Source organism: Gavia stellata, chromosome 4, assembly GCF_030936135.1.
Source record: "Gavia stellata isolate bGavSte3 chromosome 4, bGavSte3.hap2, whole genome shotgun sequence".
Classification (NCBI taxonomy): Eukaryota; Metazoa; Chordata; class Aves; order Gaviiformes; family Gaviidae; genus Gavia; species Gavia stellata.
The window spans coordinates 4,470,363-4,485,336 of NC_082597.1; the positions used below are offsets into that span (position 1 = coordinate 4,470,363).

Here is a 14,974-nt window from a genome sequence, read left to right on the forward strand (position 1 = left end):
GACAGGGAATATCAGGTGTCCAGCATCTCTCTTTGTGGGGAAGGCGGTGTGTGGGCCATAATGACGGTGCCATCATCTAACGTGCTTGGGCGAGCAGTCCATATGTGCGCCTGGTCGCTTGGGAGAGGCTGCAGTTATATTAGCAATACATCTGCTATATGGTAGGAGGAGAAGTGTTTCTGGGAAGCAGTTTCAGGCAGGGCTCTCTCCCTGTCTGTCAATGCTGGGGTGCGCTCCCTCCACCCGTACTCTGTAGGTGGAAAGTCACTCTGTCCCCATAAGAATTAAGCCATAATATTTTCTGCCTCCTCCACACATTGGATTTGAGCATCCAGGCTTCCTCCTCGTTTGCCACTGCTGGTCTTGGAGTCACTGGTGCAATCTGTTTTCTTCTGTGGCAAGGCATCAATTTCATGAATTTGGATCTGAATGCCACAATTCCCTGAGTCTTCTCTACAGCAGGAAAAAGACTTTACTACAGTTGGGAAGAGGCAGATTTTCTATGGCTTCTTCTATATTTACTATGAGAAACCACACAGTACTTTTTGCAGAAGACACCGCTTAGGATCTCAGTTACTATTTCATCCGGTATTGGCTATTTCCTCACTTGTTCCACAACAGGGCCAGTGAAATGCAGATCATTCTTGACAATTTTTCACCGATCACATTCTCAGAAATCCCACAATGGCACAGGAAATCTGCACCACAGTTGACCATCTTCACTAAAACATGTTTCAAAGCACCGTCTACACTTTCTATGGCCTTATCTTATTGTGAACTGGCAAAAAAGCACTGCTGATGTGGTTTCACAAGGTCCTCCTCTCCTCCTTTTTGAGAAAAATCCACACTCAGCAGAGAAGTGGCACCCATCAGTAATTAGTAAGGAATGTGAAGAGAAATGGGGATGAGGATTAGCAAAGAGAGGGGAGAAAAGAAGAACTCCCAAGTGTCAAATAGGGACATCTTGGATTAACTAGGCTGGGGAGCCTGTGAACAGGAACAGCCTTTGTGCCTCTCAGTGTAATAGCAGAAACAGCGAGGAGGCCAGACTAAAATAAGTCTGAAATACAAAGTTGTCATGACACGACTGAGAAATCAGGGGGACGAAGGAAGACAAATTACGTGGTCGTGGTGGCAGATGCTCCACCAGACTTCCCACAGGTTAGCCAGAGAGAAAAAGACTGATTGCGTAATCTATCTGAAACCAACATATTTGCATAATTAACCTTAATTTCCCTGTGCGATTCATTTTTCTACCCGTTATTTGAACTGCCATTCTCAGTTCCACAATGGCTGGGATAAAGCGTGCTTTTTTATTTCAAAAGCTCTGATTCCTCCTTTTCTTGTGCCAGTATTTAATAGTTGAATTAGACAACCCAAAATCCAGGGTCATTCATTTAATACTAAAGAAGGTATTCAGAAATCTAAGCAGTGCACTAGTGAGATGGCTGATCCAGTTGATAGCTCTGTCAGTGCTAGGGATTTTTTTTTTAGGTTTCACATTTTCCTGGTTCCGTTTGACTTTTCTCTGTCCCACAATTCTCTGCTTCATGAGTCACACAAAGACAGCAGGAACGATAAGCAGAACAAAAAAGATAGCTGTTAAAACAGAAAATCATCACAGTTAGTACCTGGTCTCATCCATAATTATCGCAATTACTCCAACTGGGAGAAACAGGCAAGACCTGGGATAGCGGCTTATCTTGCCCCTATGCCCAGAGGCAATAGTTCTTTCATATTGCCCCACTGCTTTGCTCCCTGGGGCAAACAGGACCCAGCCAGAGAGGACCTGGGCAACTAGAGAGCAACCATGGCCAAATAACCAGGGACTACTGATGCTACGGTCTCTGGCATAGTTTGCAACACTCCTCCTTCCCTTCCTTTATCTCACTCCATTATTCCTCCTTATTATAATGCGTCCTACAGTTGTCAGCGGGCTCCAGCTGGAATCAAGAGCCCTTGTACAAAGCCTCGAGCATATGCACAGTAAAAGACAATTTCTATTTTAGCAACTAATTGTTGAATGGAAGATGGGGAAAGGGGAGAAGAAAATCTCTTCAGACTGGTCTAAATGCGTCAGTTTAGCTGTGAGAAAATATTTTATTTGCCCAGCCTTTTTTTACTCCTTTGAGAATGTGAGAGAAACACATCATTTAACTATTTACATTTTTCCTGTTTTTTCCAGTTGAAGTTATTCACTGAATTCACAGAAAGTCTCAGAAAAAGAATCTGAAAATTGCTTCATTTAAAAACTAGACTTTTGGGTTGATCTGTTTTCTTTTACATCCCTTATGAGTCTTTGAAAACCTCTCTATAAAAAGCTTAAGTGCTTAAACAGTCTCTATTTACACTTTCTTTACTGACTTCTCACCCAGTACGTGGACGTAGATGTGTCTTGAAGTATATTTATTAGCTCTTATAACAAAGATGAATTTCTCTGGTAGAACAGCAAATTGAAAGGCAAAGTAACTGCTCTGGGGGATGGGGTGAAGTCTGAGTCCAATTAACAAAATGGCATACCTGTCACTGGCAGTATCACAGATGAGGAAAAGGATGGATGAGTTGAACCTACAAAGAGAGAGAAATTTTTGATTTTTGTATCGATTTGTTCTTCTGGTGATGAGCATCAAAGCAGTGATGAGGACAGAGTCAGGCTAAGTCTGACAGCTCTCCCTCTGCACAGCAGACTTAATAATTACCATGTTTGTTTCTTGGCCATCAATAGATTTTTCCAGCCTGGATATCAACATATGTGCTGATCTGTTGATGGTAGGCATGAAGTGAATTGTATCCTCCAGGCAATGGGCTCCAGCTAAGGTCTTTATTTCATAGGAGATTGGGAAGGATGACTTACAAGTTGCCAAGCTAGGTTTTGGAAACATGGCTTCAAACACGACCTCTTTTTCCCCAGAAATGTAACCCAAAACTTCCCTGGTGCAAGAAATTAATTTAATTTCTCCCTTATCCTGAAAAGCAAGCTCTGAGCTTGAGCCAGTATGAGATATGGGCAGATTTTTAACAAAAGGTCCTGTAAGAGTGGTCTCTTGATAAATCTCTTTGTGCTGAATGCTGGAGTGAGAACCGAGAGACAGGAGGATATTCCTTATCCAGTCCCATTAAAGACATCACATCATAACAAAGAGAAAGGCAACACTTTGGGGGAATAAATATTTGGTGCACTAATTACAAAGACCTGACCTTGCTCAGGTTTGAGTGTACTTTTGCAAGAAACTGGAATTATTCTGTTGAATTAAAGGCCAAGATGGCCTATTCCATCATCCAGTCTCATGTTTTTCATAATGCTAATTTTAAAATTTCAAATATTTGTAATCTCTGACTATTTAATAGGTTGTACCATTTTCTAGGACTGGCATGTTGATGGGTTATTTCCATCATAGCAAGAAGTTCCTTCATCCTGATAGTACCAAGGAAAATTACCAATGGAAAAAAAAATTACTGTCCTGAAGGAGGATGAAAGACCAAAGAACAAATTGTGACTGCTGTACCTGGAACACTCTGAACCGGACACCACAGGGAAACAGGCGGATCTATGAAGAAGGGGACAAAGTCCTGGGTTAATGCTGAAATAGTGTGTCCAGTGAGTAAGGTGACTCATTCTTACAGTCAGAGCAGCAACAAGAGGCAACCGTGTCGAAATGTCACCTGAGAGGTCTCTCTGCAGGCAGAAGGACCTGCCCAAACCATCCTGCTCTACCATATGGCCTGGTATGGGTCACAAGGGCTGGCATTCATCTCATCTGCTGTTAAGTAGATGTGGCCTCTGAGATAGTCATCTGGGCTCTGCTATAGTCACTGGGGAGAAACAAGCCTTTAAAGGATGCAATTCATCTCACACTAAAATAGACTTGTGAAATAAGGCAGCTAGCACAGTACCATCAACACTTATTCCCCTCTGTTGGTGATAAAGGCAGTCCAGCTCAGATGTGGGCATCTATGCAGTAGATGTCTACAGTTCTGCAAGATGAATTCCCCCTTAAAGGCCCGATTACTGGTGAAAACCAGTTTTTTCCACTCTCTGTCAGTAGGAAAAGTCCTCTTGTGTTGACCTTGCATTGCCTCCTACCTCTGTAAAATTCAGCCCACAGCACTCCCCTCCCTCAAAGGAGGTTGGGAAGGTAATGAAAGCCTGAGGACTATGGAGGTGGTGGACATCTGGGTCCTTCCACCTACAATAGCTCTGCCTGCCACCCAGAGAGAACCCAAGAGCCTCAGTGTTACCACAGATGATTGGGAAAGAGGCTGTGTTTTCACTCTGCGTATTGGACTTATTCATTGTAGAGTTAGGAGAGACACCATCAGAAAAGGTAGGTAATCTGGGTGGGCTAGAGGCCATGAAGGTCTTTTTTTTTTGGCATTAAACCATCTAAGGGCATAAAAGCAAGAAACAGAGGTTCTGCAGCCTCACTTGAGAGCCCTGATGGCTCCCTGGGCAGTGAAACTCAAGCTGCCAGACCACAGTGGTGCATGTCCTGCTGAATCTGGGTCCATAAGGACTACAGTGCAGGACTACTTTTTGCTGTCTCTTTGTTCAAAACAGTATCCTGGCTGTTAAATTAAGAACCGTGCCACATCACTCATTTTTAGCTATGGACTAGCTAAACTCTGGATCCTAAAACCCTGAGCAATCATGAGGGATGCTTAGATACACCTTTTGGAGTACCTTACTGTGAAGTGACAACAGATGACTTACAGCTGCCAGCAGGAAGGATAAAAGAGAAAGGCTTATTCTACTATTTTCTTCCCAGTACATGACAGCGTGGCTCTATCTGCTCACAAATTCCTGTGAATTTGCAGTTAGTATGAAAGGACACCCAAGACAAAGTAGGATGCAGCTATGTCCTCCCCAGAGATGTCGTCTCCATCAGTCAGAGATGACATCTCCATCAGTGTCAGAGCCCTGAAGTCACTGATCTCTCCATCCCGAACTCCAAGCGGGTTGCTCCCTAGGATTGATGTGCTGAGCTGGGGGGGTCTGGACCCTGCACAAACAGGTCATGACACTGATGTGATGGCAAAGCAACCGTCTTACCTGGCTTAATAGTCTGTGGCGGCCACTCACTGCTATAGCTGCTGTCATTGGTGCATCGCATGTCAAGGGGTGTCCAGATGATTTTGCCGTTCACCTTCTCGCACCTGCGGGTGCCAGAGGTGGGAGGTTGCTTATCGTAACCTCTTTGGCATTTGAAATGTAATACTTGTCCCACGTAATACTGTTTGTTCGGGCTTAAAGAGGCGTGTGGAATAGTCTTGGGAGGACCACAAAAATCTGTGGGATCACAAGGTGGCACACGGTTAAAGCAGATAGATTTTACCTACTGCTTTCGTTCTTGAAACAACATGATTTGTATTCTTACAAAACATAGACAAGCAGTATGTACCGAGCCTTCCTAATTCTTTGTTAGGATACGAAATACTCATTCGCTTACATCATATCAGTTTTTCAGCCAAGATATTATAGCATTTGTTTCTTTTTTCTCTCTGTCTGTCAAAATAATTAAAAATTACTCATCATTCTTACACTGCTTCCATGGAAATCAGTGGCAGAAGTGTTACAGTAATGAATGGTCTCTGACTTACCTTTCTGGTCAAACTCCGAAAGGTTTTGTCGCTTCTGGGGTGCAGGGCTCTGTGTTTTTCTGTCTGGCTTCTGTGCAAAATCTAACTCCATCATGGGAGCCGTTGACAATAAAATCTTCTCATCTGTGGGAGAAGTTATATTTGTTGAATTACAGCAGGATGAAAAGCAGAGCAAAGTCAGAGCATCCAAACTTTTAGAGGCAGGATAGAATTGTTGCAAGTTCTAATTTGCAAAGATAAGTGCAAATGATAATTTGTTAGAGCAATGCCTAGATGTGTCTTATACTGACTAACTCATTGGAAGAACACCCCTACAAGTGTAGAAAAAGGACAATAATCACTTACCAATGCATTCAAATTCCTTGTAGACCCAAGAAGCAACCTGCTGTGTACTCTGACACCGAATTCCCAAGTACTGGCCACTTCTTCTCGCATAGCCACTGTCACATTCATAATACAGTTTGGTCCCCAGTGGATACGTTTCAGCAGTAACATCAGCAAATTCGGTTCTTGGAAGATCTGGGCATTCTTCTGCAAACAGAAAGCCTGAGAATGAGGACAGCCTGTGCATCTACTGCCCACATCTTTCTGTCTTATCAACACCAGATCATGCCCAGAGCTCAGTGAAGTAAGCCTAATTCTGCCTCCGCCACAGGGCTAAAATCAGAGCTGAGGGTGGAAAGTGGATGTCACGAAGGGAACGTGAGGGTAGCAAAGCTTTGTCTCTTTGATTGTCTCCAAGCCAAGGAGAGGCTCTGAGTGTCTGGCAAAATGATTAGTTATTTTAAGTGAACATTTCTTATTTTAATTTTAGAACAATCTAAAAGGCCTGTCGACCTGCTCCTGCCCGCCCTGCCTGAAGCAGGCGGTTGAGCTCTTTCTTTCTGCACCCAGCAGATGGGCAACATGAAACGCTACCAACATTTTCTTAATGAAGCTGTACGTGATCATATCGTAGAGCTGCTGCCTGCACCAGTGAGGCATAATAAGCAAAACTAAGTCATTAAAAGTTGCAATCATCTATAAGCAAACATCGGAAAGGGGAGTAGACTCTCAGTTCTGCCTGGGCACACCAAAGAGCAACTTACTGTGAAATAAGTTTGCAAACCTAAATATAACTTGTCCCAAAACAAGGACGTGAAGTGCTGTGTCATCAGCAAATCACATCTATATATACTTCTCAATCAGTTGGAATGAATTAAGTTAGATCATTTCAGTGCACTTGAAAAGCCCGCTGAAGCTGAGCTGGAGACCCAGAAGTTGATAAAGGCACTACTTAATGATTATTTAAGGCCTAAAGGCTGAGGAATTCAAACACAAAACAGGCTGGTTGCATCAGGGCTGGCATTTGGGATCTTCGGGTGCGTGATCTGTGGCCCTTTATGCTTATGCATAATAGTAACAGCGATTACGAGTAAAATTTCTTAGTCATCGTGTCTTCACATTTTCTGCAGCCGTAATTAATGCAGCCTTAGCAACCAGCAAGAATGACTGTGAAAGGGCCTTGAATCCCTGATAGTTGTTCATCATTTGGTGTCTGCCCTTGACTCCCAAAGTGCCTTCTCCCTGAAACAAAGCCATGCCTTGCCGACAGCAACCCAATCAGCAACTCCCAGACCCAGTCCTGCAGTGCCCTTTCCTTTCAGAGCCACCCATCATTTTTGCGCTTTGGTATTTTCTGCCCTTTTTACTTTTCTTTATCTTGCCACTTAGAGAAAGTCACAAAGTTTGAGGAAGGCAACAATGAAAAGTATTGTGAGCGGCTTAACAGCTAAGCTGCATAAGGGATATTTTAATCCCCTTGTATCTTCGTGTTATCAAAGGACTCGCCTTGTAAACTACATCAGACTGTGGCTTCGAGAGAAGCGACTGTACCCGAAATAGTTAACCACATGGTTTACCACAGACTGTCAGGGTGATTAAAATTAAAGACTTATCAGATTAGCAGCAAGTTGAGATCACGTACTCTCACTTTCCCTGAAAGCTAAAAGCATGTTTCCCTCAAGACTTCAAAAGCCTCTTTGAAGCAGACTGCCGATCTGAATCTCAGCACAAGGCACTCAAACCTACAACTCTTTAGTCTCTTCTTAAGAAAACCCGCAGCATTTAGCCCTACTCATCACAAAGGGCAACTGTTGTTTTAATTGATGATCAAATGAAGTTAGGGTTCTTCTGAACTTGCACACATCAGGTAAGGATTGTGCAGACATGGTGCACGGGGGTGACGGCAAGCGATACCCATCAGGCTGGTGCTCTTGGATCAACTCATCCGCGTTGCAGATGGATCTCATGCAACACTCCTAGGACCCAGCCTTTTATTTTCATCCACGTTACTCAAATTCTTGTCTTCTCACATCTAAACCACTGCAGTATCTACTTCTTTGGCCTTTACAACCACATTCCTGTCTCTGATTCAGAAAGCATTTGGAAAGATTAATTTCCTAGGTCTCATCGTGCCTTCTGTTTGCCTCCCTCTGTGGACTTGTAACTGCCTCACTGTCACATCAAATATTTTACTCCCATTTTCAAGAACTTTCTCCTTATCAACCATCATATCCTTTCAAAACATTGGCTTCTCTTCCCATGCTAGGCCTCCTCACCAATGTGTCTGATAACAAAGTCATCAGCTTTTGGGTTTATTGTTGTACCAGCCCTTACACTGAGAGGAGCCCTGCACGAATATGGACATTTCAAGTTGCCATTATTCCTCTTCACTGTCTTTAAATATCTTATATACCTTCAGAGGTGCTTTTCTGGCTTTTCTTTCTTTTCTTTTTACCTTTTACCCATCTTTCAAGAACACGTAGGCACCCAACATGCTGATCAGTATTACTTCTGTACTTTCTTGCCTTATATTTGGATCCTAAACTTCCTGTGTCGGTCAGCTATTTGTACCATGCCTAACACAAACGAGTCCTAATTATCAGCCAGGACTCCAGGCATTGTGGCAGTAGATGTGATAATAACTCATGATAATGACTACACACTCAGTGAAGTCTATCTGAGAATGGAAGCTGTAGTTTGGCCATCAAACCCAGAAGAGCTCTCAGTGCTTTTACATTTAGCAGCATCACAGGATCAAGCTAATCGCTGCATTCAAACTCCCATCAGGGAAGAATAAGTACCCCCCAAAGCTGTAGAGGCCATAGGTGGTGGCATATAGGTGTGCAGGCGTGTTTCATGGTGCTGGACCTCCTGGCATAGTGTGGGAAGACTGTGCAGAAAGGAAGCAGACCTGGTGAGGTCTGGATCACATTGCCTACATGGAATGACCGCTGGAGTGAATCATCCTTTGAACTCTCTACAATTACCTGAAAGGGGGTTGCAGAGAGGTGGGTGTTGGCCTCGTCTCCCAAGTGACTAGCGACAGGACAAGAGGAAATGGCCTCAAGTTGCACCAGGGGAGGTTCAGGCTGGATATTAGGAAAAATTTCTTTACTGAGAGAGTGGTGAGACACTGGAATAAGCTGCCCAGGGAGGTGGTGGAGTCACCATCCCTGGAGGTGTTCAAGGAACGTGTGGACGAGGCATTGTGGGACATGGCTTAATGGGCATGGTGGTGTTAGCTGATGGTTGGACTTGATGATCTTACAGGTCTTTTCCAACCTTAGTGATTCTGTGATTCTGTGAACTTCATTCAGTCTTTATGCCTGAGGAAATGCCTGGTTTGCCCCTAAAAAATCAACATCCCTGCCATGTTGGTGATAAAAGAGCCAATAGATGGGAAGAAGCCTGGAAACTAGGGAATGGCAGTGCAGATTTACTCCGTGACTAAATTTCTGACTTTTAACATTTTTTAGGGGAGCTTAACTTTGCTTATTTTTGCTGGCTTCATAAATCCTAATACTGCCAGCACGTCTACTATGAGCAGTTTTGTGTTGTGTCAGTAACCCATAGCAGGAATCTCACCTATCTTGTGGATTTATGAAGCTCTCCTGCCTATTTCTTTTCCATGTCTGAGTAGGCAGAGCAGTGTTAGACAAAGCATCAGAACAACACCTTTTGTCCAGAAGAATTGAATGGGGAAAATTTATAATAGGTATTTTTAGTATTAGATAAACACAGACAGTGAGACAGTGAGTCATGCCACAATAACCTAAACTCAGAATTTCCTCTGTCATGTGGCTGTGTGTCACCAGCGCCAACATTATTCTGATGCAAGTTAAAACGGCAAGGTGCAAAAGTAGGACAATTTTCCCCTAAATACGAAGGCAGTAAGATGGGAGCGGTAGGAAACTGGCTGTTCTGAAGATCTGGGTAGAAGCAGTAGAAGAAACCAGGCACTTCACACACCTGCCAGGTTCAGAGATGAAGAGAGCCTCTCCCCAGAGATACGAAGAAATCAAACCATGCCACAATGAAGACATTTCCCCAGATGTGCCTGAAAAGCTAATTCAGCCCTGGGGGTTCATATGCTGTCTGAAACTGTATGCTCTCTAAATAGAGCATGTCTCTTGAAGATGAAACTGATATGGGTGAAGAGAAGGAATTGATACCGGCAACTGGACTGAAATGGTAATGAACTTTTTCTAACTTCAAAACTTATTCCCAGAGGGTCCGTTAACAAGCTAGCTACAGCTCTGCCTGCTTCTTCCCCCTCTGATTAATGTCATTTATTGTCTATGTGGATTTGTAAGCTGGCAATAGATCCCAGCTGTGGGGGTGGGGTGCAGACCTGAAGTTTATGGTAATTTACCTGTGAGATTTTGATTAGCTATACTGTAGATTACACAGAGATTGTTTTGCAAAGTCATCTGAGTAGTAATGAGTCTGCAATTTAAGTGACAGAAATACAATGCAGGTGAAATCACCAGGCGCAAGATTTAATGCAAACAGCGACGGAGGAGAGATCAGCCTTCTGGGGCAAGAGATGGGTTTCTTGACTGAATATCTGTCTCTCCTCTTCCTAAACACAATTATCTCCTTTCATCACCAACTCACTCCTGTTTTAAGGCATGGACTGAGTGCCACCCAGTTGACAAAAAGCAGACATTTCAATTCCTTGTGTAGTTACTAGAAAGATGTTTACAGGACATGACTTATTGCACCCTTATCTGCAATCTGGTAGACGAACTGTGCCCTGAAAGCTCCATTTTCTCTCCCCTGGCTATGAAGGGGGTCCACGTGTCCAGCTCGATGGAGACGATGGTGCAGAGAGCTGAAGTTAAGTGAGATGAATCTCACGCCTGCCCTAGCAGGGAGACTAGGCTGGGGACTTGGATTGCAAATGTGGAATTGGAAGAGGGAGCATTAGGAAAGAGTGAAAGTGTTTCCTAAGGCAGGGAGAGGGAGGAAAACTAGCCGAAGCACAGTGCACTGCCTAGAAAATGTACGAAGTGGAGAATGGGGAACATTTGTTTTTCTTATTCTGTTGCTTCTGGGTGTTTATAACTTTCTTGGTTCTGTGGTAAAGCCACAGAGCTCAAACTCTTTAAAGGCAACCACTGCACATGGTATGGTAGCAGAAGACAGTGGCTGTTTTTTGAGAATATCGTATGTGAAAGCCTTGTTTTGGTGTGTGACATTTGGGTTTTGAATAAGTTTGGCTACATTTTTGCTTAAATCTGTGACTTCAGTAACACCCGCCTCTTCGGTATTTTCATCTAAAGGGAAAAACACATTACTGAAGAAGAAAATTGGCTTTTTAAACAGCAGCAGAAATTCAGATCCTTTTCTTTGGCTGGAGCTTTCTCAGCCTTGCCTTTTGTTGGGGTGCAAGGGCAGTAGAGAATATCCTCCCTGAAAATAATTGAACTGGCTGACAAGCATGCGTCCCAGTCTTGGGTAACAGTGAAAAAACGTCTGGTGGGACTCTTTTGATTTCAAATGTGGCTTTAGGATTCATCTCATTTGACTTGTGGCCTTAGCACGGACGTGGCCATTGAGCTTTTTGCTGGAGCTCTCAAGAATGGGATGGAAATTGTTTGTTACGGTTGACGATTTTTCTGACCTTGTAAAGCATGAAACATTTCTCCAAATAAAAAGGGCTTTGTTTTCTTATCTGGGGGCTCACACTGTACAAATTGAGAACATACATAAAGAAAATTCAGCAGATGACAGAGTGCTGCTACCCTGGCAGGGCTGAGGAACAGGGAGTCAAGTGAAGAAATTCATGGAAGGACTTTGGAAACGTGAATTTTGGAGAAGCGTTGGAGGAGAAGGAGCAAAGACTCAGTAAGCCAGGTTGTTCCAAGATTCAGGATCAGGGTCAGGAGATGGAAACCATGGGTAGAAAACATCCAAAAGCTGGACTTTGAAGATACAATTAATGCAACAAGAAAAACAGGAGAGACAAAGCTGAACATTGAGGAAGAAAGCAGGGAGACCAAAATTGCAACACTCTGAACACAACAGTGAGCAAAGTCAAAGGTAGTGGCTTTGTAGCAGTAGCTAAAAAGTGGATTTTTTGCTGTGATAAAAGGGAAGGACATAACATCTCATCTTTGATGAGGTGGGGAGAAGATTTCTCCATCTGAAGGCAGAAGCAGATACTGCAAGATCTGTCTGTAACATCTGCTTTTCCTCAGCAGGTTCACAATTTTAACAATTTTTTTTAATTGTAGCTGGATGTTGGGCACTTTGCTGCTGGGGGCCACTGTAGCTGAAAGGTTTCTAAAGGTATTTGCTCTCTGGTTGACCTTACAAGAAACACTTGTATGTGTTTGACAACTTTAATTTATTCTGCATTGCATTGCAAATCCATGGGAGCAAGCACTAATATGCAAGTATAATGGGAAAGAAATTCCTCTCATTTAAATGACTGAGATCTGGTACCCATCTTGTGTGAATGAAATTCAGTTGAATGAAATTCTTTCTTTTGTGAGTTTTAATCCTTTCCAGGTTTAACTTGCAAATCTATTCAGTGTATTCCTGGAAGATGAATAGCAAGATGGAAAGGTCGTAGGAGCACAGACCAGCTTTTATCTTGTATTCGACCCTCACTAGCATACTTCGAGCCTCATCCATGCCTGCAGCTTCTGGGCACTGCTGCTGTGCAGAGTAAATGAGATAAATGTGATGCTCTTCACAAGAAAACCAGCATTTCTCTTAGCCTCTTTAGCACTAAGGTGTAGTTTAATTTTTACTAAACGAATGATCATCCCATGCCTTAGTTTCCCTAGATACATAACAGAGGATGTTGCCCCCTCAAAGCACTTTGAGATCTATCGGTGAAACTGTTCTGTAAAACAAAGGCTTTTTATTTTTTTTTTCCCCTAATGATATTTACTCTTGATAGTGCATTTTGCCAGAAACGCTCTTGCAAACAGCATCTGTGGCAGGATCTATTTACAAAACTGAACTTGCAGTGCTGGGACGAGCTGAAAAGACTACAGCAAAATAATATGAATAGCATCGTATGAATTGAGACATAGTTGATTTTTGACCAGTTTGACCTAGCCTTTTCCCCTTTTCTTTGCTTATGCCTGTTCCCAGGTCTCCTTGTTCATCCCCCTAAGGAATTAAAAACAATAGGTCTTACAGCCATAATACTTGGGGTATCTCTACAATAAAAACCCCTAATTTAGTAAAAGGTGGTGTTTCTACCTTAGCATATTATTTGCAGGGAGAAATTAAAAAAAAATAATAAATATTATGTTTACACATTGGGAGAGACATTGAAAATAAATACAGGAAGCTGAGGAAAGAAGAGCTTAGTGATACAGTGACAAATACAACGCTATGCATTTATTCATTCATCAGAGAATTAAATCACGTCAAAGAGCATAAAATACAACTGCCTTAACACCCCTCCATTTTTTCCAAAAAACAGAAAGATTTCTGATAAATGAGACTTGCCAGCAAGAAATCTCACAATGTGTCCCAGGCACAGTAATACAGAAAGCGTGATATAGGGGATGTGACTCATCCCAGAACCGATCCTATTTACATATCTCTGGCTGAACTTCTCGCAGTGATGCTCTCGCACGCAGCACTTACTTAAACGCTTGCCGTGGGCACTGGCACTTCATTTGGCAATGAAAATGCCCGTGAAGGAAAAAGTACAGCGTTTACTGGCAAAATACTTTAACGAGAATAAAATCACCTGGGGGTTAAATATTTGTGAAGGTACTTCCTGCATTAATGAGTTCGGTTATAAAGCAATGCAATTTTCCCTTGAGATGCCCTGCCCCTAGTAAAATTCGCAGCCCTGCTAGAGATGATCCATTAGCAGTTACAGTACCATTATATCTGAGAACCTGCCTTAGGCTCTATGTGCTCATACCTCTCAACCTGGACATCAGCAGCAGATACAGAAGGAAATATCACATTTATGGAGCACTGAGAATGTAAGATATATTTTTTTTCCCCTCTGAACAAAGCAGTTTAAATTCAAATACGCTAATATATCACCAGACCATTTCTCAATGCGCACACTTGTCACAGTAAATAAGTCAAACATAAACAGTATCACAATTTATAAATGTGTAAAATTATGCTGAATGAATTAGCTGCCTCCGTTCACAGTTTATAGGCACTACTGGTTGGGAGGCGTGGCTGAAAGAATACTTGGTATCTATAGTACCCATGGCAAACTTGGATGGCACCTTTTAACTAATAGCCTTGCTATCCATTTTACCTACAGAGGTACTGACATTTCAGCGTCTATTTTTATATTTCCTAAAGTTGCATGCAAAATGGAAAAAACAAATTCAAAGAGCTACCTAAGGTGCACAAGGCTGCTTTGATCTGCCCACTGTGCCAGCGATGGGTTGGAGGATACGCACATTACTCAGACAAAAAATATCCCGTAGTGCTCTGGATTGTCTGCAGTTGATGGTTTGTGGGCACAAAACCCATCTCTCTCATTTCCTTAGAATAATAAATTCCTTAAGCTCTTAACATCTTTCCTTACCTGAAAAGAGTCAGGATGTTGCGAACATCCTCCAGCAGCCACCACAAAAAAGCGAATCATATTTTCCCTCCCCAGAAGGCAGAAATAGTTTTTTACCTGGCTTGCTCCCCTTGACTGATCCAAACAAGAGCCACATCAAAAGGCACTTGAGCTCCATGGGACTTGTTCACATCTTTTCTCCGCAACGCTGAGGATGGTGAAGTTTCTCAGAAGTGATGGGCTGGTGCCGACCAAGCCAAGGAGCCATCTACTGCCTGGTTAGACCGGTGGGGAGCATCACCCTGCGTGCGTGGCAAGGACCTTGCTCTTTGGTCAGCAAATTGTTGTTTCGCTGGCTGGCTCTGCAAGAGAGAATAAAGGCTGCTCTCTGTTCAGCTATTAGTAGCTTTTATCCAGGAAATCAAACTTAATGCTCAGTGTGGCGGAGCGTGCCGTCGTGTGTAGGAAGTGGTTTGACACATCAGAGCTACTGACTCCAGAGCTATTCCACTACAGCTGAGGTCAGTAGAAGGGGGCAATATT

The 14,974-nt window shown here is 43.0% G+C and overlaps 1 protein-coding gene across 1 annotated transcript; it reads right to left on the reverse strand.

Annotated features, from left to right (window-relative positions):
- Positions 1-1,555: 1,555 nt before the first annotated feature.
- LOC104257851 (interleukin-2 receptor subunit alpha) lies at positions 1,556-14,624 on the reverse strand. Its single transcript, XM_059817200.1, is given in 7 exon segments — positions 1,556-1,599; positions 2,521-2,568; positions 3,507-3,548; positions 5,051-5,287; positions 5,599-5,721; positions 5,944-6,129; positions 14,549-14,624. Coding segments are annotated over 7 exon segments (756 nt in total).
- Positions 14,625-14,974: the final 350 nt, after the last annotated feature.